This window comes from Zingiber officinale, chromosome 3A (genome assembly GCF_018446385.1).
Source record: "Zingiber officinale cultivar Zhangliang chromosome 3A, Zo_v1.1, whole genome shotgun sequence".
Lineage (NCBI taxonomy): Eukaryota > Viridiplantae > Streptophyta > Magnoliopsida > Zingiberales > Zingiberaceae > Zingiber > Zingiber officinale.
This window is the reverse complement of record NC_055990.1, coordinates 162,815,968-162,839,897: the sequence shown is the minus strand read 5'-3', so window position 1 is coordinate 162,839,897 and position 23,930 is coordinate 162,815,968. Positions and strand designations below refer to the sequence as shown.

General features: G+C 38.6%; 3 protein-coding genes across 6 annotated transcripts; 2 read left to right on the top strand and 1 right to left on the bottom strand.

The window, feature by feature from the left end:
• Window positions 1–576: 576 nt before the first annotated feature.
• LOC122053249 lies at window positions 577–2,951 on the top strand. 2 transcript variants are annotated; one of them, XM_042615206.1, is made up of 2 exons: window positions 577–2,553; window positions 2,693–2,951. In XM_042615206.1, the coding sequence occupies exons 1-2, from the start codon at window positions 732–734 to the stop codon at window positions 2,713–2,715; spliced, it is 1,845 nt and encodes a 614-aa protein (XP_042471140.1). In that variant the 5' UTR covers window positions 577–731; the 3' UTR covers window positions 2,716–2,951. The 2 variants fall into 2 exon arrangements, with proteins under 2 accessions (XP_042471140.1, XP_042471139.1); XM_042615205.1 differs by having other exon boundaries at window positions 2,651–2,951.
• A 1,729-nt stretch (window positions 2,952–4,680) lies between these two features.
• On the bottom strand, window positions 4,681–18,759 carry LOC122053246 (transcription initiation factor TFIID subunit 4b-like). Of its 3 annotated transcripts, none has more exons than XM_042615200.1 (15): window positions 18,207–18,759; window positions 15,753–15,919; window positions 15,524–15,632; window positions 13,871–14,532; window positions 13,303–13,398; window positions 12,309–13,187; window positions 9,577–9,692; window positions 9,408–9,495; window positions 9,161–9,296; window positions 8,990–9,045; window positions 8,860–8,916; window positions 8,643–8,786; window positions 5,958–6,020; window positions 5,631–5,886; window positions 4,681–5,128 (listed from the first exon to the last, which is right to left on the bottom strand). In XM_042615200.1, the coding sequence occupies exons 2-15, from the start codon at window positions 15,789–15,791 to the stop codon at window positions 4,959–4,961; spliced, it is 2,871 nt and encodes a 956-aa protein (XP_042471134.1). In that variant the 5' UTR covers window positions 15,792–15,919; window positions 18,207–18,759; the 3' UTR covers window positions 4,681–4,958. The 3 variants fall into 3 exon arrangements, with proteins under 3 accessions (XP_042471134.1, XP_042471135.1, XP_042471136.1); XM_042615201.1 differs by having other exon boundaries at window positions 12,309–13,184; XM_042615202.1 differs by lacking the exons at window positions 4,681–5,128; window positions 5,631–5,886 and having other exon boundaries at window positions 5,956–6,183.
• A 123-nt stretch (window positions 18,760–18,882) lies between these two features.
• Window positions 18,883–23,281, top strand: LOC122053248 (peptidyl-tRNA hydrolase, mitochondrial). Its single transcript, XM_042615204.1, has 9 exons — window positions 18,883–19,188; window positions 20,374–20,530; window positions 20,637–20,721; window positions 20,816–20,883; window positions 22,176–22,226; window positions 22,318–22,391; window positions 22,647–22,705; window positions 22,796–22,872; window positions 22,951–23,281. The coding sequence occupies exons 2-9, from the start codon at window positions 20,384–20,386 to the stop codon at window positions 23,080–23,082; spliced, it is 693 nt and encodes a 230-aa protein (XP_042471138.1). The 5' UTR covers window positions 18,883–19,188; window positions 20,374–20,383; the 3' UTR covers window positions 23,083–23,281.
• The last annotated feature ends 649 nt before the right edge of the window (window positions 23,282–23,930 follow it).

The window sequence follows — 23,930 nt, the reverse complement described above, 5'->3', positions numbered from 1 at the left end:
TAATAAAATAATTTTTTTACTCTAGATTATGTACTTTAAATAAAAAAAATTAATATGGATGCTCTAGAACACCCAATGCGATAAAGATGATGGAAGACAAAGCGAGCATATATAGGCATCTGGAAGGACCACCTCCTTTTTGCCGGCCGGCATAATTAGTTCATGCCTTTTTCAGTCAAAAATATATAATAAATGATAATCACTACTTAAACCTCAACTTTAATGCCGTGATGGGAGCTCATGCACCTGTTCCAGCCATTAATTCCCGATGAGATCACCAAAAGTAATTACTCTTCATGTCGACCGTTAATTAAACAAACAATCCATGCAGATGGAGCTTAATAACTCAGAGTTAACGCCAGTTTTCATCGGTAATTACCCGCCGCAACTTTAGACTCCTCTCCCTGCACTCTGCAATTAACCATACATACGCGAACTAATTAACTAATTAATACATGCAATTGTATCTGTTCAAGGACCGGAGTAACTAATTAATTATAACTGTAATTGAGTTAATCTCTTCAAAGCTGAAGCCACTAATTAACTTTGCTTAATCTCATCAAAAGCAGCAACCGAGTTAATTAATCATGTCACCTTTGTCATGCGCCGCCCCGCTTGACCTAGTTCCAATATAATTCACCGTCCTGCAGTCGATTGATTTCTATATCTAGTACGATCGATCGCATCTCGATTAATCTTCCCTGTCGATATAATTCGATCGATCGATTGTCATGGAGATCATGACAGGTAGCAGTAGGAGTAACAACAACAAGCTGATGAAGGAGGAGGAGGAGGAGGAGGAGGAGACGGCCGACGTCTCGAGTACGATTTGCTGCTTTTTTTGTGCCATGAAGGAGCGTAATCCTTGCCGCCGGCGATCGGCTCTCGCCGGCTTCTTCGATAACATGCCGCGCCGCGACGACGAGGCAGACGTTCTTGTACTCAGTGCTTTGTGGAACATCGCCATGACCCGGCCCGACGACCCCGAGCTGCCGTCCCTCGGGGCCCTCCGCTGCATGTCGCTCCTCATCGCCAAGGCCATCGCGGACCCCGCGTGGCTCCGCTGCCACCAGAACGTTTATATCCCTTACTACGCCGCCCACGTCCTCGGCTCCTACACCATCCGCCTCCCTGAGCTCGCTGCCCTCGCCGTCGACGCCGGCGCCGTGCAGCCGCTCCTCGACCTCCTCCGCGGGAGCATCACCTGGGTCGAGCAGCGCGTCGCCGTCCGGGCACTCGGCCACCTGGCCAGCTACGACGTCACCTTCCCGGCCGTGGCGCGCCGCCGCGAGGAGGTGGTGGAGCTGGCCATGCGTGCCGCCTCCACCTGCCTCGCGAGGGTGCACAGCGAGTTAGTGGCGGCGGAGCCTGGGGACCGGGTGGAGTACCACCGCGATCTGCTGACGCGGGGGCTCGGGGGGCCGGAGGCGGAGGTCCGGCGAGCGGAGGAGTGGGCGAGCCAGCTCCAGTGCTGGTCGCTCTATTTGCTCTGCTGCTTGGCGCACAGGGACACGCCGTGCAGGCACTTGATCCTCCGCCGGGAAGCCGGATTCGTGAGGGAGTTGAGCGGGATGTGGGGAGGTCTGGCCAACGGCGACTCCCCTGCCGGAGTCGGGCTGATGAGAATACTCTGCCGCAGTGCAGAGGGGCGGGCGGCGGTGGCGCGAAGCGCGGAAGCGATGGAGAGTTTGTGCAACCTCGCGAGGTCCTCCGACGACTGGCAGTACATGGGCGTCGATTGCCTCCTCTTGCTGCTGGACGACCGGAAGACTCGACGCGTGGCCTTGGAGATCGCCGCCCCCTGTCTCGTCGATTTGGCGGAGCTGGAAACCCTGGGCGCCAGGAAAAGAATCGGAGACGCCATAACGAAGACGCTGCTTCTGGATTACGACGCGACGAAGATGGCCGGAGAAACGGCGGCCCAGCGCGCCATCAAGTTCCTGTGGGAACTAAAAGTGGAGAGGAAAAACAGAGAATCGCGCATGTCGGAAGAAGAGATCGCAGCGCGGTCGCTGCTGAGCTCGTCGAGGAAGCGCCGAGGCAACGAGGAATTCCGGTCCGGGAGCGTGGAGGCGGCGGTCATCCGGTACGGCGAAGCGCTGGAGGTGTGCCCGGTGAGGAGCAGGAAGGAGAGGGTGGTGCTGTACAGCAACAGGGCGCAGTGCTGGGTGCTGATGCGGGAGGCGGACGCCGCCATCAGCGACGCCACTCGGGCGCTGGCGCTCGCTCGGCCGGCGAACCGGCACGCGAGGAGCCTGTGGCGGAGGGCGCAGGCGTACGACATGAAGCACATGGCGAAGGAGAGCTTGTTGGACACCATCATGTTCGTCAATGTGCTGATGACGGAGAAGAAGAAGAAAAAACAACAACAACAATGGAGATCGAATTACGACTGCAACGCCATTACCATCCCTTACTACGCAGCTCGCATGATCAACAAGCAGATGAACGCTGCCGGTCTCTTTGCTGGATTAGCCGACGACGACACCAACAAGAAGAAGAAGACGATGAACTGCCCTTCTCCTTCCCCTTCTCCTTCTTCCTCTACATCAGGTACAATAATAATTCCATTAATTTGCAACTATAATCACGTTAATTAATCAATGAAATATATTGAATTTAATTAAAAGGCTGCAATAATAAAATGTAGATCCTATACCGGTCTCACGAATATGAAGAGAGATATATATAGGTACACAGACGTCAGACGCATAAAGACTGAAGAGGCTTGCTCACCATTGAAGAGGAAGCATGGCTTGGTAGGAGAGGAAGCATTAAGGGAAAAGGAGATGAGTGCATTGACAACATATTAATATATAGTTGAATGCATGTAACTTTTTGGCGTATTAATGAAACTGATCTTAATATTTGCATCTAGGGTTTAATCATACAGTCAAATATTGGCTTCTTGTCAATGAATGAAGAATTAAGTTAAGAAGAGTTGGTTGTCTTATTGAGTTTCTCATGATTGAATTCATGACTCTTAGAGTGTAGATGTGGAGAGAAGATCTGAATTAAATAATAGATTTTTAACCAATTTGTAATATCTTTTAGATAGGTTGAATTGATTAGAAGTTTAACAAGATTAGAGTTTTAGAGATTAATTAGAAATAATTAAAATTTCAGTGGAAAATTAGATGACACCAATTGAAATATCATCAAATTAAGAATAGATTTAGTTGAAATTTATTGAAATTGGGCTATGTTTTGAAAGAAAAAAAAAATAATCCAATCTTCAATTCTAATGAACTCATGAAAGAATAGAAAGAAGATGAGTCTTTGTTGCTTGTCTCCAAAAGATTTACCATGAATTACTCATTCAATTTTGCCACACTTGAATCTCATTCATATCTCATTGTACAAATCGCGGAAATCAATATTTTAATAATCTAAGAGCCTCAATTAATTATAGGACATGATATTATTCATAATCTAATATATATCATTGATATTAATGACAATATATGATGTCCTATCATTCATTATCTATCTATTATTACATTTCAACTATATTTCAATACTTAAAACATATTCATGATGCCACTTCAATAACTCCTTTTAGCACCATTTTAAGGACACTCATAAAAGGATCGAAAAATAAGTAATAATGACAAAAAAATGATTGTTTTTATTGTAGTATCCATGTATATATATGTAAATATCCTACTATTTGTGTCTTTGTACTAAGTGTTGGAAAGTTTGAACAATTATTGAGATCAATTGTGGTTCACTACATACATTTAAAAATATAGTGTTCTATAAAGATATAATTAAGCACTAAAGATTTAATCTTTAGCCTCCTGCCTAACTTTAGAGAAAAAAGACTAAATATGATTAATCAACCAACATTACAAAAAATACATATAATTTCAATTAGAAAGTATAGATTTGATCTATCTTTTTCAAACCTAACATATATATTGCAGTTGGATGCTTAAAGGTATAAAATGATCTTCTTGAAGAGAGGCCACCTGAAATCAATTCATGCTCAGAAAGAAAAGCCTGTAATATTTTGTCGTATTAATGCCACTTAACTTAAGGCATCTCTTTTTCTACTGTAATAAGATTAAATTAAAATATATCACGTACCTTCCATCATTAATTTTCTCTTAAATATGAAATGGATGGCCATAGGCATGTATATATATATTATATTATATTTATGTATGAATCTTTTTTTTTTGACCTTTGTTGATTAGAGATGGAGGCGTTATAATATTATATGAATGTATGATTATTTTTTTTTGTTTATTGTTGATTAGAAATCTAGATGGAGGCATTAATTATAAGAAAATGTAGCTTTTCTTCATCATGCCTGTAGTGCTCACTTTGGACTTTTGTGCCATTGTGGAAAGGAACTTTGCAGCCACGATGTGGCAAGATAAGTTCTTGAACATGGTTCATGGTTCGTACTTCAAAATCTATAATTTTATATTGTTGATAGTAAAAGAGCAAATTTTGTTGATTGGATCCTTGTTTTGACTAAATTATGAGATATTAATGTCTTTGATTGAGCTTAGTAGCTATCCAAGAAATACTTTCGTAATAAATTTAATGTCTCATTTTTAAATTTACTCCCTGAAACAATTAACGACGTTTCCTAGAAGTTGGTAGTGCACCTATACAACAAAACCGCAGATTACAGAATTTAATCATCAATACAAATTCTAACTACACTTGTAATGCAGAATTGCTCTTCAATTTCCATTAAATACAGGCCTTCAGTGTCAGTGTATCGTCCAGAGTTCGATAATTTAAATAACCACAATTAATTGTTGCAGAAACTTTTGTACTCAGAAAATACATTAAAACATCATTGAACAGAGATCAAGCTCTCCATAGACTGTTCGGTTGCAGAATCACTGGATGATCTATCGTACAGGCGATGATTTCGGTATCCTGGTTTCCTCTCAAGGACGGCTGATCACATGTTTAATAGAGATGAAGTTCACCCTTAGCTATTCTGCCGGAGAATCGCTGGGCAATCTCTCATACAGGCGGTAAATCAAAGATGATTTCGACATCTGTGGCTCCCTCTCAAGGGCCGCTATCACATCTTTAACGGAGATGTTACGTGCAACTTTTGGATGGGCCAGGGCATTGTTCCTCCCAAATCTCCTCGCACCACCTGCAACATCAGATTTTTAAGTAAAGGATCAGGATGAATCATGCTATTTCAGGCTTCAATATAATATTAACTCTTGCATATGATGCAGTGAACTGCAATGAATTTTACTAGTAACTCTTGTTTTATGTGTTAGATCAAAAGCAGATAAGGAGAGTACCAAAGGATCGGACTGAATCTAAATATGTAAACTGCATCACTATAATGGTTAGTTGATAGCAGACACGAAAAGTCTCAATTCTACGCAAGTCAGATAATAGATCGAATCAGACAAATTCACTCAAATATAATCACACCTTATGACTTGTTAAGTCTGAGAAACCAATTAGCCTAATACTAGATCAGACTGTCCAAATCCAATCCTTATAAACCATTTAAATCATCTGAATAAGAAGTGACCATTTTTGTTCCTAACAAGATCATACTCACCTGCTAATACCATTTTTATACTTGGGATTGAACACACACAGAGATATCAAGCGTCATATGTTGGTAACAGACTTACCAGATGTTGACAAGGAAGAGCCTTTCTTATCTGATTCATGCTTTTCTCTGGGACCTCTTCCAGAGTTCAGTGAAGATTTACTGTTTGCACTTTTACCTAGCTGGGAAGCAGAAGCCCCATCAGGACCATCATGTTTTTGACGAGCTCGCTCAGCCATGAGTTGCCACTTTGACAGCATATCATCTCCACCAACAGCGGCTCGAGCTGCAACATTTGCAGCTGTGGTTCTCATTTTATCATCTTCTTCTTTGTTAACCTGCCCATACAACAAAGTAATTACAGGGCAAAAGAAAAGAAGACAATAATTCCACAAAAGATTGACGATACCTTCGTGGCTTTAGAACGATCCCCTTTGTCCTTGTCTGCATCAGCTTCTGTGTTTCCATCCATCTGCAGTTACATATATTAGAAATTATTGTACACTTGTAGTCTCCATCTCAAGTCATGCATCATGTCAAAATATGCTAAACGGATAATTCAACAAATCAAACAGAAAATTGATTAAGGAAATCTCTTTAGATTTACATCAAACAGCTTCTGTGTTTCCATCCATCTGCAGTTACATATATTAGAAATTATTGTACACTTGTAGTCTCCATCTCAAGTCATGCATCATGTCAAAATATGCTAAACGGATAATTCAACAAATCAAACAGAAAATTGATTAAGGAAATCTCTTTAGATTTACATCTCAGGCCAAACAATTGAGGAAGAAAGTCAGATGCCAATAGCTATATACATGTAGCAGTGCTTGATTCACATATTTCAACGTGTAAATAGCTGAGATGGCTGCATGTGATAGCCCTATCTAATAGGATACAAGAAAGGTTAATGAATAAATCTTAGGTCAAATAATCAGACTATATCATAGTTCTTTTAGGCGTGAGGTGCCCAAAAGGGCATAGGTGCTGTGGGGCCTGAGATGCAAGATGAGATGCGCGCCTTACACTTTGGACATAAATTTTTAATAATTCAAACATATATAACAAAATTCAAATATTTCACAAACTATTAAACAATAATGTAAATATAAAATTCACTAACATTCAAATATTAAAATAGTTTATCTTCATAATCAAAATCAAATTTCAAATTAAAGAAAAATCCAAATGAATGAAAATTTTAAACTAATTTACAATTTAAATTTATGAGGAACGGAAAAACAAAATCATTAGAATGTAAATTCTGAACTAATTTACAATTTGATTATGTGAGAGAAAAAAAATAAAACCGATAAAAAACTTGTGAACTTCAATATGTGAGGAAGAAAACATACCGTTCTGACGAAACAAAAGGAGAAAAACAAGAAAGTGTAGCCAAATCTAGAAGACCGATGTTCATGTTGTAGGCGAGAGAAGAGTTCACGTTTGAAAAGGGAATGGAGGGGAGGTTGATGCTGATTTTTTAAGGGAGAGGAAGAATCATGCAAGAGAAAATCAATGAAATAAGTTTGCAAGAGAGCTTGATGTTCATTTTCTAGGGGAAAGGAAGAGTCTAGTAAGAAAAATATGTTGCATGCATGCAAGTTAATGCATCCTAATTAATTTATAAGGTATTTAAAGGTATGAGTTAGACTTTAAAAAAAAAAAAAAAAAACTTCAATAAAGCGAGGAAAATCGTGCCTTAAGTGTGCTTTAACCTCTCAAAAGGTGCACACTTAAGTGTGGTTCATTCAAGTATTGTGCTTGAGGTTAGGCGCAAATGGCACACTTGGCTGTGCCTTTGCGCCTAGGCGCAACCAAGCTCGTGCTTTTCACAACTATGGACTATATCCTAAAAAATGAATATTATCAAATTTCAATACTAAAAAGAATGCAAAATGAACAAAATTCATACCACAACAGATGGACAAACATAGCCTTGTATAACTTATATAAGAAACTAAAGGAATCATAGAGAAATTGTTTCCATTATGATGAGCATACTAGTAGAATAAGCAACCCAAATAGCTTGAATTTATTTACTCAAATGTTTTCATGATGATTAGCATATGTTCATGTGAATATTGTGCATAAGCATACCAATATGTTTTCAAGATTACTAACATTTTAACAATTTGATTAGATACAATAATGAATATCACAAACTATTACCATCTGATCATCATTTCAATCTACGTGAAAGTGATTGTCCTTTTATATACTAAAATAAACGCCCATCCATTCATCATCTTCAAATTACTCTAAACTTGCAATTTATGATTTTTTTTCCTTTCTCAAAATGCCATGTGGCATAATCTTTAGGCTTATTATTACTTGGTACAGCTAATAAATAAAAGTATCTTCTACTCTTACTACTTATGAATTGACATTTCAATTTCTTGCAACATACAAACTCACCGTTTTCAGCTATCTTGAAATTTTGTATCGTTTATGTAAAATTGTAATATTATTTTATTTAATTCAAGTTTTAGGATGATGCTTTGAATAAGAAAATTAGCTCAACATTTTAAAATTTGAATGAAAAACCATGAATAGGAGTGCTATTGTCTTTTTTCTTTCGATGGTAAATGATGGATATAATTGCCTTGATGTCTTGAATGAGTAATGAAGGAGAAAATTCTTGTTTTATTTTATTTAATTTTTCAAAATGCGATGAAGAATGACAAATATACATAAAGATATATTCAAAGAGCATATATGACACTAGCAGGCACTTGCACAAGTTCATCACAATTGCCCACTCACTTTTCAGTCACTTCGTAAACTCATACTAATCTTGGTATTGTACATCTCACAAGCTTTATCAGCCTAATAAACATGAATTGGCACCCCTTTCGGTATGTTCTATTCTAACCTACATATGAACTCACATTTTAACCATGTGGCTGTGAACTTGATTCTTATATCAAATTTCATTCTAATTTAGCCTTCAAGCACTACACACAAGAATTAACAGAGCAGTGAAATCATGTACATTAAATTAGAGGTGATATATACCAATAACATAGTATCAACAATTGAGAAGCAAACCAATAATTTACTAGCAAAGAGGAACCATTTATATACTCACTTCAGTTACTTTCCTATGTTTTTCAGTCTCTTCAGCCTGCTTCTTGTCCCACTCTTCCTTGGCTTTCTGATTCATTGAAAAAATCTGGCGTCGAACATCCGATGTGATGACAAATTGATGCCTAGATTTTTCAATATCAACCCTCTGGGAGAGGGATAACAATCAAAGGGTAGTGGGAATCATAAATAAAACCATACACGTCCATTATTATACTAACCTGTTTTGACAGTCTTATCAGATAAGATATCAAACCTTTCAATCGCTCCTCGACACACTGACAAATATTGTGGATTATTAAGTAAATAAATTACCGACAAGATGAAGCACATGATATAAATATATATTACCATTGATAGACAACGCTCCACATCACCACCAATAGTCTTCAAACCACATTTCAACACTGCAACAAACACCACAGATTAGAAGTGTCAGACCAAAATGTCTTCCGAAGGTTTAAAAATAAATAAATAAAGGGAAAGAAACATTTATTTCATCAAGTAGAAAAGGGTAGTAACTGATATCTGATAGCTTTTTCTGAAGGGGGGCCTTCTGCAATATCAACCTGTCTTCTTCTTCTTGTACAACCCTTCGAGTTGCTTCTGAAGCTCGACTATCCTCTTTCAGACCTGATAATAACTGCTCTTCCTCTTCCTATTGAATAATCAGAAATACTCTAAATATAAATTTGGTGGCATCATATCATTATAAATATTTCAAAAGCTACTATCTATCCATAAATTAAGCACAAAACCAGGTCCATACCCTTAAATTAACTCCACTAACAGCAGTAACATCATTTAGCTGTTCGATGCTTTGATCAAGAAAAGCACCAGCAGTCTTCTGTTTTTTGCTGAGGGCATAATCAAAGAATTTACAACTTATATAGTTCTAGGCACGCTCCATGTCTCATTTAAAAGAGTACGAGGTTAACCTGGACATGGGTGGAGATGAACCTAGTGCATCAAGTGGTTTCTTCTGGCCAGCAGATGGTTTCTTTAAGGGAGTTTTTGTGGTTGCTCCAGATTGGGGTGGAATTGCAGAAGTCACCTGTTGCAAGTGAATTTACATTTACATACTAGCAGCAAAAAGTAATCATAAATAAAAAAGAGAATTTCATGTGAAAGGAGGTTCGTGCATTTTACAGAAGGTCAGTTTTAGAGAACATTTTATGAAATTGAAATCTTCGGATTTGCAAAATGCAAAACATTGGGGGGCATTTTCACAATAATCAAAGTTGGGGGGCATTTTCAAGAGAAACATTGGAGGGTAGAATAGAATACCCCCGATATAAATGCCAAATTGTAAGATAGTCTTACATGAGGATACTGTATTTCATTCATTATCTGGGGTGAAAATGTAATTTAAAAAGTGCAACACTGTAGCTTCATGCCAGTGTAAGACGGCCATACTTTAGTACTTCACTGGCAACAGGTACCAACTTAAATGAGACACAGTGAGTAAGTAGCAGTAGGCAAAAAAAAAAAGTCGTTTTGTTTTTCTATTGACTGCAGACTTCTTGGTCTATCATATTCATGATCTGCATAATTGCATTCATACTACTGAAAAGTGTTCTATTTGCTCACGATACCTTTTTGATAAATGAGAACAAATCATGTAAATCTTACTATCGTAGTCCTTTCTCCCTCGCTTCGTATCATCTCTGATTAGGTTTATTCTAGTGTTCAGTTCCATTTCAAGTATATAATAATTGATTGTTTGGGTACCATAAGTGATGACTCTTATAGGAGAAAATTTTGCCTAGGGTTCCATCATTATGAATAAACAACTCCAAAATAATATACAAAGAAAACAGACATTCCTTTTATAGCAACAAGCCAACAACATGAAAGGGAAATTAATTCTATTCCTCCAAATAAAACGGGCATTTGTCCAGTGATAGAAAGGATAATATATAAGCCTAAATCAACCTAAAACTAATTGTCAAGTGAGTCATTGAAGATGATATATAAATTAAGGGAAACGATCATTTCAGGACATTCTTGTAAGATGGTTAATTTTTTCCTCCCTAAACTCTTTCAATGTCAAAGAATACCCGCTTGTTCCTTCTCTGCATCTCCCTTGCATTAGAAAGCAATCTACCTCACCTTCACACGTCCCTTAGAATAACCTTCCTTCCCTCAACTCGCCCCTGGAAAGGGATGGTTTGGAAGGAAAAATCCAGAATCCATAACGCTTTAAAATGGAGGAAACTAGGTATGCCCGGGAAAGAAAGACCATATGCTACCTTCCTAGCTCACGAGGTATACCGTCTTGGTTATAAACAATCCCACTGCTTCCAGGCCCTTCTGTATTGATCACTTCCATTACTTTATTCTTTCAATGAAAGTTTTTGTCTTGCAAGCACCAAGCTAACACTCTTATTTCACCATGCACTTGAGGACAAGACAACTTCGGGAAATCTTTTATGAGCCTTTTTCTTCTTTATCCTAGCAAATCAAACTGTAGATGTTGACCTTGCACGAAATAATACCAGCTAAATCCCTTGAATGGTCACCAATGATAAAGGAGTTAAGGGTGTAGAATCAGCTAAGCAGACTGAAGATAAATGGTCACCCCCAGAAGAGTGTAATGGTTTATCAATCAAATTCCATTGTGTTGAAGATGGATGAGAAAAAAGATCTGTCGAAGTTATGGGACATAAAAATTGCATTAGTGAATGAATGTTCCACTTGTCATGTTTCCTTTGCCGGAATCACATGGTGAGGTAGGTAAATGGTTCCCTCTGTTTCTTCGAGAAGAAAGTGAAAAGGGGCCCATTTAGCTTCTTGCCTAAATGAGTCCATATAAACCAGCTATAGCCAATTGTATTTATAATTTTTAAAAGAAACTTATTTGTTTAATATTTATCTTAGGATTATTTATTTTATTAAAAAAACAAAATAATGGTTACTCACCTTTTTCCCATCCAAGGAAATGATGGGGGAGAAAGCCATATATGTTTTTTTTTTCAATTAAAGAGACATGAAAGCAATCAATTATTTCTCTTATACTTTTTCATCCCTTTCAACATTTCATTCTCCCTCACTTTCTACCCTCCTAGGAAACACAATCTCAAAGTGAAGCACTGATGCAGGCAAATATGGCAGAAGCAGAAGTGAGAATGTGAGATAATGCAACCATTGATGAGAATCCAATGCCCCCCAAAACCTAAGATTCCTTTGAAGGTTTATACAAGAAGGGTGAGTCAAGGGCTAATATCAAATTGAAAAGTGTCATCAATGGACAATATGTTAATATCTATACTACTCTCTGCTAGTCCTGAGGGACAAAGGAGGCTAGCTTACACAAAGGTAACTTGGTAGCACACTCTCTAGTTTGATACTCATGGTTTTAGCATATCATGCAGTACTTTTGAAAAGCCTCTAATAACACCAGTTCCCAGTTGAATTAACGGAGCACAGTATATGCCACAGAGAGACACAAGTTCAAACTTTTATTTTGTCAAACATTATTGGAATTCTTTAACAATGCGACTCCAACCATTACTTTCTCCAATAAACTTCATTTTTTTATAAAGAAGAAATATCATTTTTATTTGAGTTGTTATTTGTTTTCTTTCTTGGTTCTTAAAGTAACTGCATAGAGATTGGATTATGAAAAAAAAATGGTATTTGCCACAACTATAAACTTGCAAATACTAACCTGCATATTCTGATCTGCTTGGTTAGGTACTGAGCCTGAAACCTGATTTGTTCCCATCATACTTGAAGAACCAAATGCAGAATTTCCTTGGTTAAAATGTGATGTACTGAATGAAGTGGTCTCTGAAGATGAAAATTGAATTTTATTTGCAGATTCAGATGTTTGATCAACCATCTCTTGTTTTACATAAGAAGTTGACTGCAATCCAGTACTTTTTTGATCTTTGTTTGCTGACATCTGCCAAGTAATTGGGTTATGTAGGGAGGTCGAATGGTTTGTCAAGGAACCAGTTTGCTGTCTCTTGGTTTCACTATTAGAACTTGATTCATATGTTGGCATTTTTACTATATTCATGGCCTGAGTTGGTCTTATTTGGGTCGAAACAAGTCCCTGAGTATGTGAAACTGTTCTTGCATGTGAATCTAGATTGGGTCTGAGAGAAGTCGAGGAGCTCATAGATGGCCTAGGATAGGTATGGGTATTATAACTACTAGTGCTACCAGGCACTGAAATAGATGGTTGCAACTGTTGTGGCCTGTTAACTGGCAGTGTTGAACCAATCGACCCATCCCTCTCAGAATTGGACAAATTCATGCTGGTAGTATAATTTTGAACAGAATGGGAACCTTTCCCATCTGACCCAATCCCAACTTCTTGAGGACCTGTGCTAGGACGCAAGCCAGGAACATGAGGTTGACCAGGAGAAGATGCAGGGACTTTGAGATTCTGTGCTGGTAAGGAGTGGAGTGCAGGAAATGGTCGTGCTCCAGTTATCTGTTGTACACCACCAGGAGAAACTTGCTGCGAGGAAGTTTGAGCTGGTAATGAAAATGGATTTGTGTTTGACTGTGGATTTTGAGCAGTCTTCACCTGAAGCTGCTGAGAAAGTCAACAAAAAGAAAACAGACAAACTTTAAAAGGCAATAATATGTACAGAAAGCTATTTCTCTACACACAGCATCAAAGGATAAGAAAAGATGTCTCTGATAGTTACCTGCATTTGTACCTTTTGAGCTGCTTGTCTAAGCATCTGATCACCAACTATATTCCTTATCACTCTCAAGAAGTCCTCTTTGCTGATTTCATTATTCTAGAAAATATGTTGCAAATTTAGGTCTATTTTCCACAATGAATCAAATTGTATGAATCTGGTTCTAGCATGTAATTTATTATGGGCATAACAAAAGAACATATAAAATGGCAGTCAAACAAAGATTTGGGATACAAGTGAAAGTTTTGAAGTTAAAGTTAACATAAAAGTAGTTTTAGTTAACTAGCCATATTCCATGATCTACCAAAAAGATGGAATTACACAAGTTAATATGAAAAGAGAAAAGCAAAAGACTAAGCAGCACTTATTGATAGAAGAAAAACATATCTTGTTGGATTTCGCCAAGTATTGTATCCTCTCCTACTAGCTACATACCACTACCCCACGCACCCCAAAATCTAAGTCAACTATCCTATTGCATTCCCAACAAATCTCCATGTTCTATAACACCAAATTGTTTTATGGTTTTGTATTGAATAAAGACATTTGAATAGCTCAAAGAATCACGTACCCTAAGTTTAGCGAAAATAGACTGTAGCTGCATGGACCTATCGTTGTCAAGGTGAGGCCGTAGAATTGGAATCAGCATATGGAAAGGTATGGAGGAAGCAGCTTTAGTCTTTCTTAATGCCATGTTTGATTGACTAGAACTGGGTGTTTGCTGATTATTTGACTGCTGCATTATGTGGTGTTGTTGGTTCTCAGAAGGCTGAATAGCAGCATTTGCTGTGTTTGATGTTTGTTGATTGCTTGACTGCTGGACACTGTGCTGCTGCTGTTGTTGTTTCTCAGAATGCTGGGCAACATCTTGATTTGTGTCCTCAATTGTATCTGAGACTGGCATATTACTTTGCTCAGGTTTCTTTACCAGTTGCTTTTGAACAGGTTGAAGTGAATTAGCTTCTGAGTGTTGCTGACAGTTATTTGAGTCTGAAAGCTCTTGCTTAAGAGTCATCTGGTCTTGTTCTGATAGATTATTGAACTGCTCCACTCGAGGTTGAGGAGCAGAATTTGTCTGAACCAATTCACCTCCAGATGAATGCTGCTCTGATGATTGTAAAGGTTGGTCTTGTTCTTTTTGTTCAGTATGCTGGTCATTTCCTATTTCACTGGACGTTTTCCACTGTCTAATTACTTGTTCAGATTGTAAACTGCCTGCTTGCATCGGTGCACCTGATGAACACATGACAATGATAGAAGTTAAAAAAATAGGAAATTTGCTGTATGATCTTGAAAATTAGATCTAACAATATATTGGAGAAAAGGGATCACGTTGAAATACTTCAATAAAACTGACAAAAATAGAGAAGCCAGATTTATGGCTACACAAACATCTCCTAATTTATTTAGGCTATGATCTATAAAAGAGATCAAATTCTCTAATGTTTATAATCTCTTAATTCAATAAAAAAAATTCGATCACGTGGCGCCAGTTCTTTCTCAGTAAATTCTTAATCTAATAATTTATAGTTAAATGATTCACTCAAACTCTATTATGTCCTACAGTTTACTGAAGAGCACTTATCAACCTGGAAATCTATCTTGAACTCAAATGGTCTCCATGCAGAGAAATGCCATACATTCAAATGCTTCCAATAATGGGTGAGACCCATAAGGAATGAAGTGTATATTTAGTAAATTTCTCACGATGTTGGTTTTTTTCTTGTGACCAAATTGAATCTTTATAAAACAGAAAATCATAGATAGTCATTTTTAAGTGGGTCTTAGTGCTCACTCCACAAGAATTACAGACTACTCTGCAGCATGCAACTCAAGGGCTAACATTATTGACACAGAAAGTTTAAAGAATTGAAAGACTATTGGTACCACCATCTTATTCACAACTTTTACCCCTAGTAAATGAACTACATCCAAAGATCACTTTGCAACAAATATCCACATAAGTATTTTGGAAATCAACACTGCTGCTACCTAAACCCAGTTTAAGTATTAATATGAGTATCTCTTTACACAGTACAAAGCTTATGTTCTGAGTGAGTAAATTCAACAGAAATTTCCTAAATGTTACTTTAAGTGGTAGCACACAAGTCCATCTCAAGATGTGAGAACTGAAACAAGAACATACAAGTAGCATCAGGATAGAATCAAGCATTTGGTCATGTAGGCCAAGACGCCAATACCAAAAAAGAGAAAAGGGGCCCACCTGCATCAGGGTCCAAGGGCGGGCCAACCATAGCTTGATCACCGCCAATATCACGGTTCAATGCTGCTGACAAGGCATCTACATCAGCACCAGAGTGCATGCTCTCATCCTGCAAATGCAATCATAAATTTCTCTCTTATCTTCATTAGGCAAAGATGGCCTCACAAATTCCAGCAGCAAGCTACGCACATTATCAACAAATCAAGGTATAGGTGGATAAAATCGATACCTCATCCTCTTCAAGGAGCTTCATTATGGTAGGATCCATGGCAGGGGAAGATGTTCTGTTGACAGCAAAGAATGGAAAAACTTGCAAAGCACAAGATGTTTGAAAGGAGGCAGCAAGACAATTGGCACGATAGTTGATCCGATCTTTTGCTTCTGAGAAACCAAGTCCTACCAATGAGACAGACAACATTAATTGAGAGGAAAAAATAACTATATTTACTATACTGAAACCAACAAAGGATCAATAAGAAGTCTAGAAAATACCCTATCATTAGTGATACGGCGAATAAGGTAGGGCTCCTGAAGTTGGGGTCGGAGTTAAGAAAGCTGGTTGATGTGGTGATCAAAGTCAAGGAGTGGTCGACAATCGGGGCCAACATAGTCACATGGCTCGGCCAAGTAGTACAGCCGATCAGACATTTGGTCTAATTGGAGCCTGAGTCCTCCTAGCTCGGGGAAAGGTCGAGTCAAGTCCTCAAGGAGGCTGAGCCGAGTCCTCAAGGAGGCTGAGTCGAGTCCTCAAGGAGCCTGAGTCCTCAAAGTGGTTTACATCCCTTAGCCGAATCGACCCCCTCCGAGAGCAAGTCCGATTGGACGTTGGAAGGGACTCAACCGACCTATCATCACAACGCATTAATGGCCCATCAGCTCAACATTCCTTTTTGGTGTTTTGTGTAACCGTTGTAAGAGAATCAGGGGAATATTCCCCGTGCAAGCTGTACTCAGAAGCTTCTACCCTACAAAGTGCGGGAATTGCGGGCTTATTTCAGAAAAGGTGTCAGACTGTTATATTGATCGACCCTATTTTAGTAAAGCATCGAGATTCATGCAGAGGGGAAAAGTAACACTATATAAGGGGATCTCCACCTACAAGTGCAAGTACGCGAAGCTTTGCTATCAGAGTTCATTCTTCATCGTTAGTGTTCCTCATCTTCTCCACTACCGTTTGCCTGACTTGAGCATTGGAGTATCAGCACCGGGGACCCCCCTGGCTCGCATTTTCTTCCTCTAGCTCTTCTCTTGATGCACAGGTTCGATCGCGGTGTCAGGTCCCTGCTGCTTGAAGTCTCCTCACGGTTAATATCGACGCCACGTAACCAGCACGCCATCTTCCCGATTCTAATACAATCAAAATACTACTAAGAACGCAACAAGACTATATCTAATACAATTTCTCTTTCTAAACTGAAGAAAAAAATCTTGGTATTACAAGATTTCTTCCCTATTCCCATTTCAGAAAAGGTTTCCAGCATGAAATACACCTTTGCCACTGGCCTCCATTTGTGGTTCTTTCTTCCTATGCACTTCCCTCCTCTCTTCCACCTGCTTCACCTCTCAACAGCTAGTCTCAAGCAACAGATATGATTCCGCAACAGATCTCCATTCCCCCAAACAACAACAACCAAATGTGACCAAACCAAAAGGAGGTTGCACCAAGAGCAACCGCAATAAGTGTCCCCTCACTCGCCTCAAGATCATCATCCTCTCAAACCCACCTCCAACAACTTAATCATCATTAGCACAATCATGATTGTCCATCTTGACGTCCACATGCCCCTCAAATCTGAATGTATCCTCAGAAATCAAGATATTTGAGGTCCACATCCCCATTAAAGGGCTCCTCAACAAAGACTCATTAAATTCATTACCTACTAGGTCCACCCAATTCCCTTCACCCAATCTCCTCGTTGCTGCCTCTTCACCAATCTCAAAGATTGAGGCAATTGGATTGTAGGAGATTTGAGATGTGGTTGTGTATAGAAAGCTAGAGTGACACTAATCTTTGCAAATACTTGAATAGCATTAATATCCTTGGCAAGAAGGATGTCTACACCATCGTGTCCTCCGCCTATGAGCCCCTATCAATCAAAAAGAACCTCACCAAAATGGACGATGGAAATAAGCTCTGATGGAATGTCAACCTTCACAAAAATGAGCAATAACTTAAAGTACTCTGAACACACCCACTTCCTATCTCATTGTGGAGCTAGTCTTCACTAGTCTAGTTTCCAAAATGCTTTACCTTCTCGTTGATAAAAGAATAGGCAAAATGTACAGGAAAATGGTAGAATGATCCTTTAAAAGGATCATATTCTGAAGAGCCATCATGTTTGTTCTTTTCTGATGGTACCAACAACTTCATGCTCAATACAAGTGATCAAATGATCATCCACTCACCCTCATTCTAATAAACACTAATGTTAATTGTGAAACAAAAAGGAAGTCTGATCCTCTAATAAGCACACATTAACTACTTTTATGTTCCATTCAAGTCACAATATTGGTGAAAGTAGATGTAAAGAAGGTAACGTAGTTTTCCTTTATTTCGAATAAAACGTGAAAGGAAAAAAAATAATGAAGATGAAAAACATGAACTTTGAAAATTGTAAAGGGAAAAAATGTCAAATTTTAACATCTAATTCAAGATAATATCAAAAACAATAAATCGATTTACCTCAATGTGAAGGCACCGAGAATTCCAGTCAGGTCTCCGGGCACCTGAGAAGATCCTCTACGACTCAAGCACCTCGTCGGACGCGTGCGTTGATGGAGGGAGGCCGAGGAGTCAGCGAAAGAGAAAGGGGGTTGCTGCAGCCCTCTGGTAGAAGGTTGCGTCCTCGAGGTAACTGGGAGGGGAGCTGCACGAGGTCCAAGGAGGAGAGGAGCGCGAAGGAACGCACCACGGAAGCTGCGGCAGGTCGTTGACTCGCGACCTAGCGGGAATTAGAAGTGCGATGACGAGTAGGGGAGGACGAGGTGGCGAAGCGAGGAAGCGGCGAGGGAGTCGCCGATCACGGAAGAGGAAGGGGTGGGTGCAGGGTGGAATTAAGCCATGACCTCGCGCCGTTGCGTGGATTGGCGTTGGATAGGACAAGATGCACAGGGCATGGTATCGGTCGGCGGACGGGAAAGCCGAATACGTTCACGTCCGGTGCCGGAGTCGGAGAGGAGGAACGAGTAGGGGGCGTTGGGGCAAAGAGGGCATCATTCCAGATGTAAGCCCCGTTAACCCTATAAAGCTTTATGGTTTTTACAAATAAATCCATATTGTTTACATAATCCTTATGGCGCCCCTGTACTTTACCAAGGAACCCTTGTGCTTTCATTATTTAAGTGGCACTGTGGCAGGCGCAGTGCCACTGCCCTCATCGCCCGTGGCCGCAGCCACCACCCTCCCCCTTTTGGGCACTCCCGGCCGGCGACCGCACCACGCCCTCTCCTCTTCGTCATCTCAACTCCCCGATCCTGTCTTCGGCGAGAGGTCAAGATCCTCGCCGCTACTACACGAGCTTCTCCCGGCCGGCAGCCGGAGCCCCCCTCCTCGACCGGCTTTTCCGCTTGCCTTCCCCTCTTCCGACGCACGCATACGAGGAGGTGCTTGAGTTCGTGGAGGGCCTTGTCAAGTGCGCTCAGCTCCCGGCGCCTTTTAGATTATTGTAAGCCCTTGCTTCGTTAATACAGTGTTTCTTTGTCATTTTTACCTTTAACATTTTCAAATTCCATGTTTCTTCTCCGATTGTTCTTAGATAAAATGCTTGATTCTGTATTTATTTGGAGGTAAGGAACTAGAGGTGAACGAAAATATTTGAGTGGAAAAAAGATAAAGAGTTTACATTATCTAGTTGGGACATGTTTTCGCTATTCTTGTAGCTTGGAGGAAACATAAAAGAATGAGTTAACGTTAGTGTTTCATGGAAGATCAAGCTTTCTTTTCCTCCATATGGTGGGTATCCAAATGTAAGTCATTTGTCCAGTAGATGGAGCATGCGGATTAATAATAGTTTGCTCATACATTCAGTGAGGAATTATTGACGCCATCGGCAATCACAATCATTACACATTTTCATATTATGCTATCTGCAGAGGTTTGTTGTGATACTTTGTATCAACAGTTTTTAAGTTACTTTTTGTATTTGATTATCTCTTGAACTATACATTTTGTGTTGCCGGATGAGAAGGACAGCATTCCGTTGTTGACAGATATGGTAGATTGGAGAGGGATTGGGGCACATAATGTCTTATGAAGGTTTCAGTTCCAGTGACACCAGTACTCGAATTGAATATATTTGTGAAACTTTTGGTTTTTGAGATTACATGCAACGGCGGCATAGGTCTTTTGGTTGTGCGTATAGGATGTCTGAGTTCATGGCACTGGGACCGTTGCTAATTGTACAACCATGAAAGGATGTTGTGTGCCTGTTTATGAAATGGACTATCATTAACTTGGGCATGCAGTTTTCTCCCTTGTTTCTATATATTTATTTTAGCTCCTTATGCTTGTTTCCTCATGACTGCTTTGGGGAACAGGTTTGTTCTCTAGATTTAGTGGCTATCTTAAGGTTATTTATATTAAACATAGTGTCATAAATCATGTTTGCTGGATCAGTCTTCTTTTTTTCACAATGGCTTTGCTTTACTGGATGTTTTACGTTTTGCATGTTGGGACTGTTTTTCTTAGAATGGTTTGATCTGCTCGTTCAATATTCTAAAGGATGCTTAATATCTCTTTCTGGATCTCACATGTATGGGCTGTTTGGGTTAGATAGTGTAAAATGCGGACTTTATGATCCTTTATTTTTGGCAAATGGAAGGTAAAGAAATAGATTTTTTTGGGATTACAGACAGGCACAAATGAGCGCATACAAATCAATGTTTCTCCATTGCAAGCTCCTCAGACGTTCATTCTGCACTACTGCCTCTTCTTCAAACTGTGTCCAGCCTTGGCTCTTAATTGGCCTTGGAAATCCTGGAGAAAAGTACCAAGGCACGAGGCATAATGTAATGCGCCATCAAGAATTCTCTAATGCACAAACAAGAAATCTATCAGAAAACTTCTTATTCCCTCATCACAGTTAACTTGCATGAGACCTTTATACTTTTGCAGGTTGGTTTTGACATGATCGATGCATTTGCCCAGGTACAGGGCATTCCAATGCCATCCATTCATTTCAAAGCCCTTTTTGGTGAAGGTAAACACTCCTTTTTCATCTTATCTTCATCATCTTGTACTTCTCCATGTTTGGACTGTGTTTTTATTCTGTTAAATGTTTACTGCTCTATCAGGGATGGTTGGGGGCACACCTGTTCTCCTTGCAAAACCACAGACTTACATGAATATTAGTGGTGAATCGGTAAGTAGTCCTTAAACAGTTAATTGAGCTGCAAATTACTACTGTCTTTTCCTTAGGAAGTAGTTTATTGCTCAATATATGTATATCATCTAGATTCATACTAAACTTCCTGATTAGACACAAAGGGAGATAAGAAAAATAGGTAGATTCATATATGCAAATTTCCTTCCATGTTCTTGAAAAAGTTCATCTGGAGTTTGTGAGCCGGCTATTATCAAGCTATTCTTTGCATGAGGAGCATATTACCATTATGACCATAATCCTATGTCAGTGAAACATTAAATTTTCTTTAATAGGTAAGTTGTACCTTTCCTTCTTAGTATCTGTCAGGTTCCTAATTAAAATCTTCAGATCCTGCAGAATAAATTTAATCTATATCTAAGTTATGTTGAAAATGGAGGCTATATTCAGTTATTAACAACACTAGGGTCTTGCAGAAGAAAAAAAAAAGTATTGAATATCTGTTTTCCAAGTTAAGTTGTTCGAAGGAGATGAAAAAACTTACTTGATAAGCATTGATTTTTGTTTTTTGGTTGCTCCTAGTCCAATAGCAAGGATTAGCCAAGTAACTCAATGATTGTCTTTGCTTCAGCATCAGACATTTTGATAATTATGGACCATTGCACTATTGATACTGATTGCTTATGAAATTGTAGTAGCTTAGCTACTTTTCATTGCTAGACAGTTCATACAAATTGCTAGATCTTGATGGTTGCTTTTCGTCGTGACTGTCATTTGTTGAGGATTTTTTCCATGACAGAATGATGCACACAAACGTATTATCTTTGAAGTTACTCCAATGTAGTTTCCGAATTGTAATTTGGTTAACTAGTATGAAATGTTCGAGACATTGTTATTCATTATGAATATTAGATGAATTACACATGATATGAAGTTGCTATATCAAAATTTCCGTGTACTGCTGTTGCTTGGTCTTTGTTTATGAAACAAATACATCTGATTTACAATAAATCAATTATTGCTGAATATCATAACCTGAGTTAAAAAAAACAAGTCTTGTTAGGTCTTGGGAAAAACAACATGAGGTATTAAAAGAATAATGATAAACTTGATCTGGCACCCTAATGTCCATTCTGTTAAGTTTTCAATGTATGTGTGAGTACTATTTTTTTGTGACTTGATAAGTCGTGGTATATATGGATTATACAGGATACTGTTTTTTTTTGTTGTTGTTTTTGTCTCTAGTTATATTTATGCAATCTCATTCATAAAGGAAATACAATTCTGAACACGAATTCACTTTGTTAATGTGTTTGTTGCCTTGCATCTAGACTGGACCACTTGCAGCATATTACAAACTTCCCCTAAATCGGATAATTGTGGTATCACTCTATTTAACCTTACACACTCTGTTACTCACATTACCATGATACTACTTAAGAGAAAGTAACATGCTTCTGTCTTTTCGTACAGATGTATGACGATATGGACTTACCGTGTGGTGTGCTTCGGATACAACCTAAAGGAGGGCATCAGCGTCACAACGGGTAAAATGTAACACTTTCTTTTTGGCTCTTCTTTTGGGCAATATATCAATACTCTTCCCTATTGCCCATGCCCTCGTTGTGAACCCTTAATGCCTACTTTTCTTTCGATTTCAATTTGCTTGTAATTTTAAGTCAACTACTATTTCTCAATGTATAATAACTAATAGTACTTTACTAAATTATTAAGGAGATTGATGAAATAATCACTTTCCTAGTCTCCTAATTCCTAGCTCACCTACTTGCCTCATTTATCAGGTTGAAAAATGTGATCTATCACTTCAGAGGTAACAGAGAATTTGGCCGACTAAGAATTGGTTTGTACTGATACAGTTGCTTCAACACATCAAACAAGCTCTCACTTAGACAACTTTAATAAATTTTTTTCCTTATTTTCACTTGTGTAGGAATAGGTAGACCACCAGGCCAAATGGATCCCAAGGCTTTTCAGCTCCAAAAGTTCAATAAATCAGCACGGGAGAGGGTAAATGTCTATCATTCTCTTTTACATTTTGATTTATCAGTTAATTTGTTAAACATAGTCTGTTCTTCAATGAACCAGATCGATGTTGCATTGCAAGAAGGGGTTGAAATCCTGAAGACACTCTTAACGAAAGGCTTAACAGAATGTGTAAGATCCACCAACACACATCAGAAATACAAACACTTGAGAGTCCAGAATTTACCAGTGTAAGCCTTCGAATTCCATCAATACTGGTGAAGAAAATGTGCTTTATGTTGCATTCATTCTGAAGCCAAAAAAAAAAATGGAGATCAAAATAATATAACTGCCTTATTCCTCAAACTTAAATCTTGTGTGGCAAATTAAAGATTCTCTTTAGTTTAACAAAAACATATCTAAAAATAATATATAATATATAAGTTCTCCAAAAGAAATCCCCCGTGCGTGTTTTACTATATCTCCAACATGCATTCTGAGGTGAAATATTCATATTATTTTCTCTGACAGCTATCACAACCCCCAAAAATTATTTTTTAAAAATGATTATATTGTTATCCATTTGGAGTTGAGATACAAAGGGTATTTGTTTAAGGTTGTCGATCTTGCTGCTCAAGTATAGTTATTTGGGCAATATATTGAACAATTATTTTAAATCTTATCTATTGTACTCGTGTCCTATGAAATCTTATAGCCAATAACTTGATTTATGAAATATTATGTGTAGGTTCATATTGAGTTGAAATCTTGCGTGATAATTTTACACTGGAATGTTGATTGTGAGACATCTTTCTGAAAAAAATGATTAAATGTATTGCATTATTCTGAAATGCAGTATTGTGTGCTGGTTCATTTATCTCTGAAAAGTGCATTTAGAACCTTTTATCTCGTCCTAAAATATTCTAAATAATTGAGAATTGCCCAACTTGACTAAACATGTTAAGCATTATCTGGATTTTCTACACTGAGCACACTGTTTGTTATTCTGATTGTGCTGGACGTTAAGATGGAAAAGATCTCAAATGGACGCTGCAAATATATAGATCAATTTATTCTAATTCAATATCAATTAGAATAAACTA

Bases quoted from the DNA above. Each gene is read 5' to 3' on its own strand.
- LOC122053249 (XM_042615205.1), top strand. From the start codon at position 732: ATGGAGATCATGACAGGTAGCAGTAGGAGTAACAACAACAAGCTGATG. The intron at 2,554-2,650 runs GTACAATAATAA...AATAAAATGTAG, and splicing joins TCCTTCTTCCTCTACATCAG to ATCCTATACCGGTCTCACGA.
- LOC122053246 (XM_042615200.1), bottom strand. From the start codon at position 15,791: ATGGATCCTACCATAATGAAGCTCCTTGAAGAGGATGAG. The intron at 13,399-13,870 runs GTACGTGATTCT...CATATTTTCTAG, and splicing joins CTATTTTCGCTAAACTTAGG to AATAATGAAATCAGCAAAGA. The intron at 8,917-8,989 runs GTAATATATATT...AATATTTGTCAG, and splicing joins TGGAGCGTTGTCTATCAATG to TGTGTCGAGGAGCGATTGAA.
- LOC122053248 (XM_042615204.1), top strand. From the start codon at position 20,384: ATGAGCGCATACAAATCAATGTTTCTCCATTGCAAGCTCCTCAGACGT. The intron at 20,531-20,636 runs GTAATGCGCCAT...ATACTTTTGCAG, and splicing joins ACCAAGGCACGAGGCATAAT to GTTGGTTTTGACATGATCGA. The intron at 22,392-22,646 runs GTAAAATGTAAC...CTCATTTATCAG, and splicing joins GGGCATCAGCGTCACAACGG to GTTGAAAAATGTGATCTATC.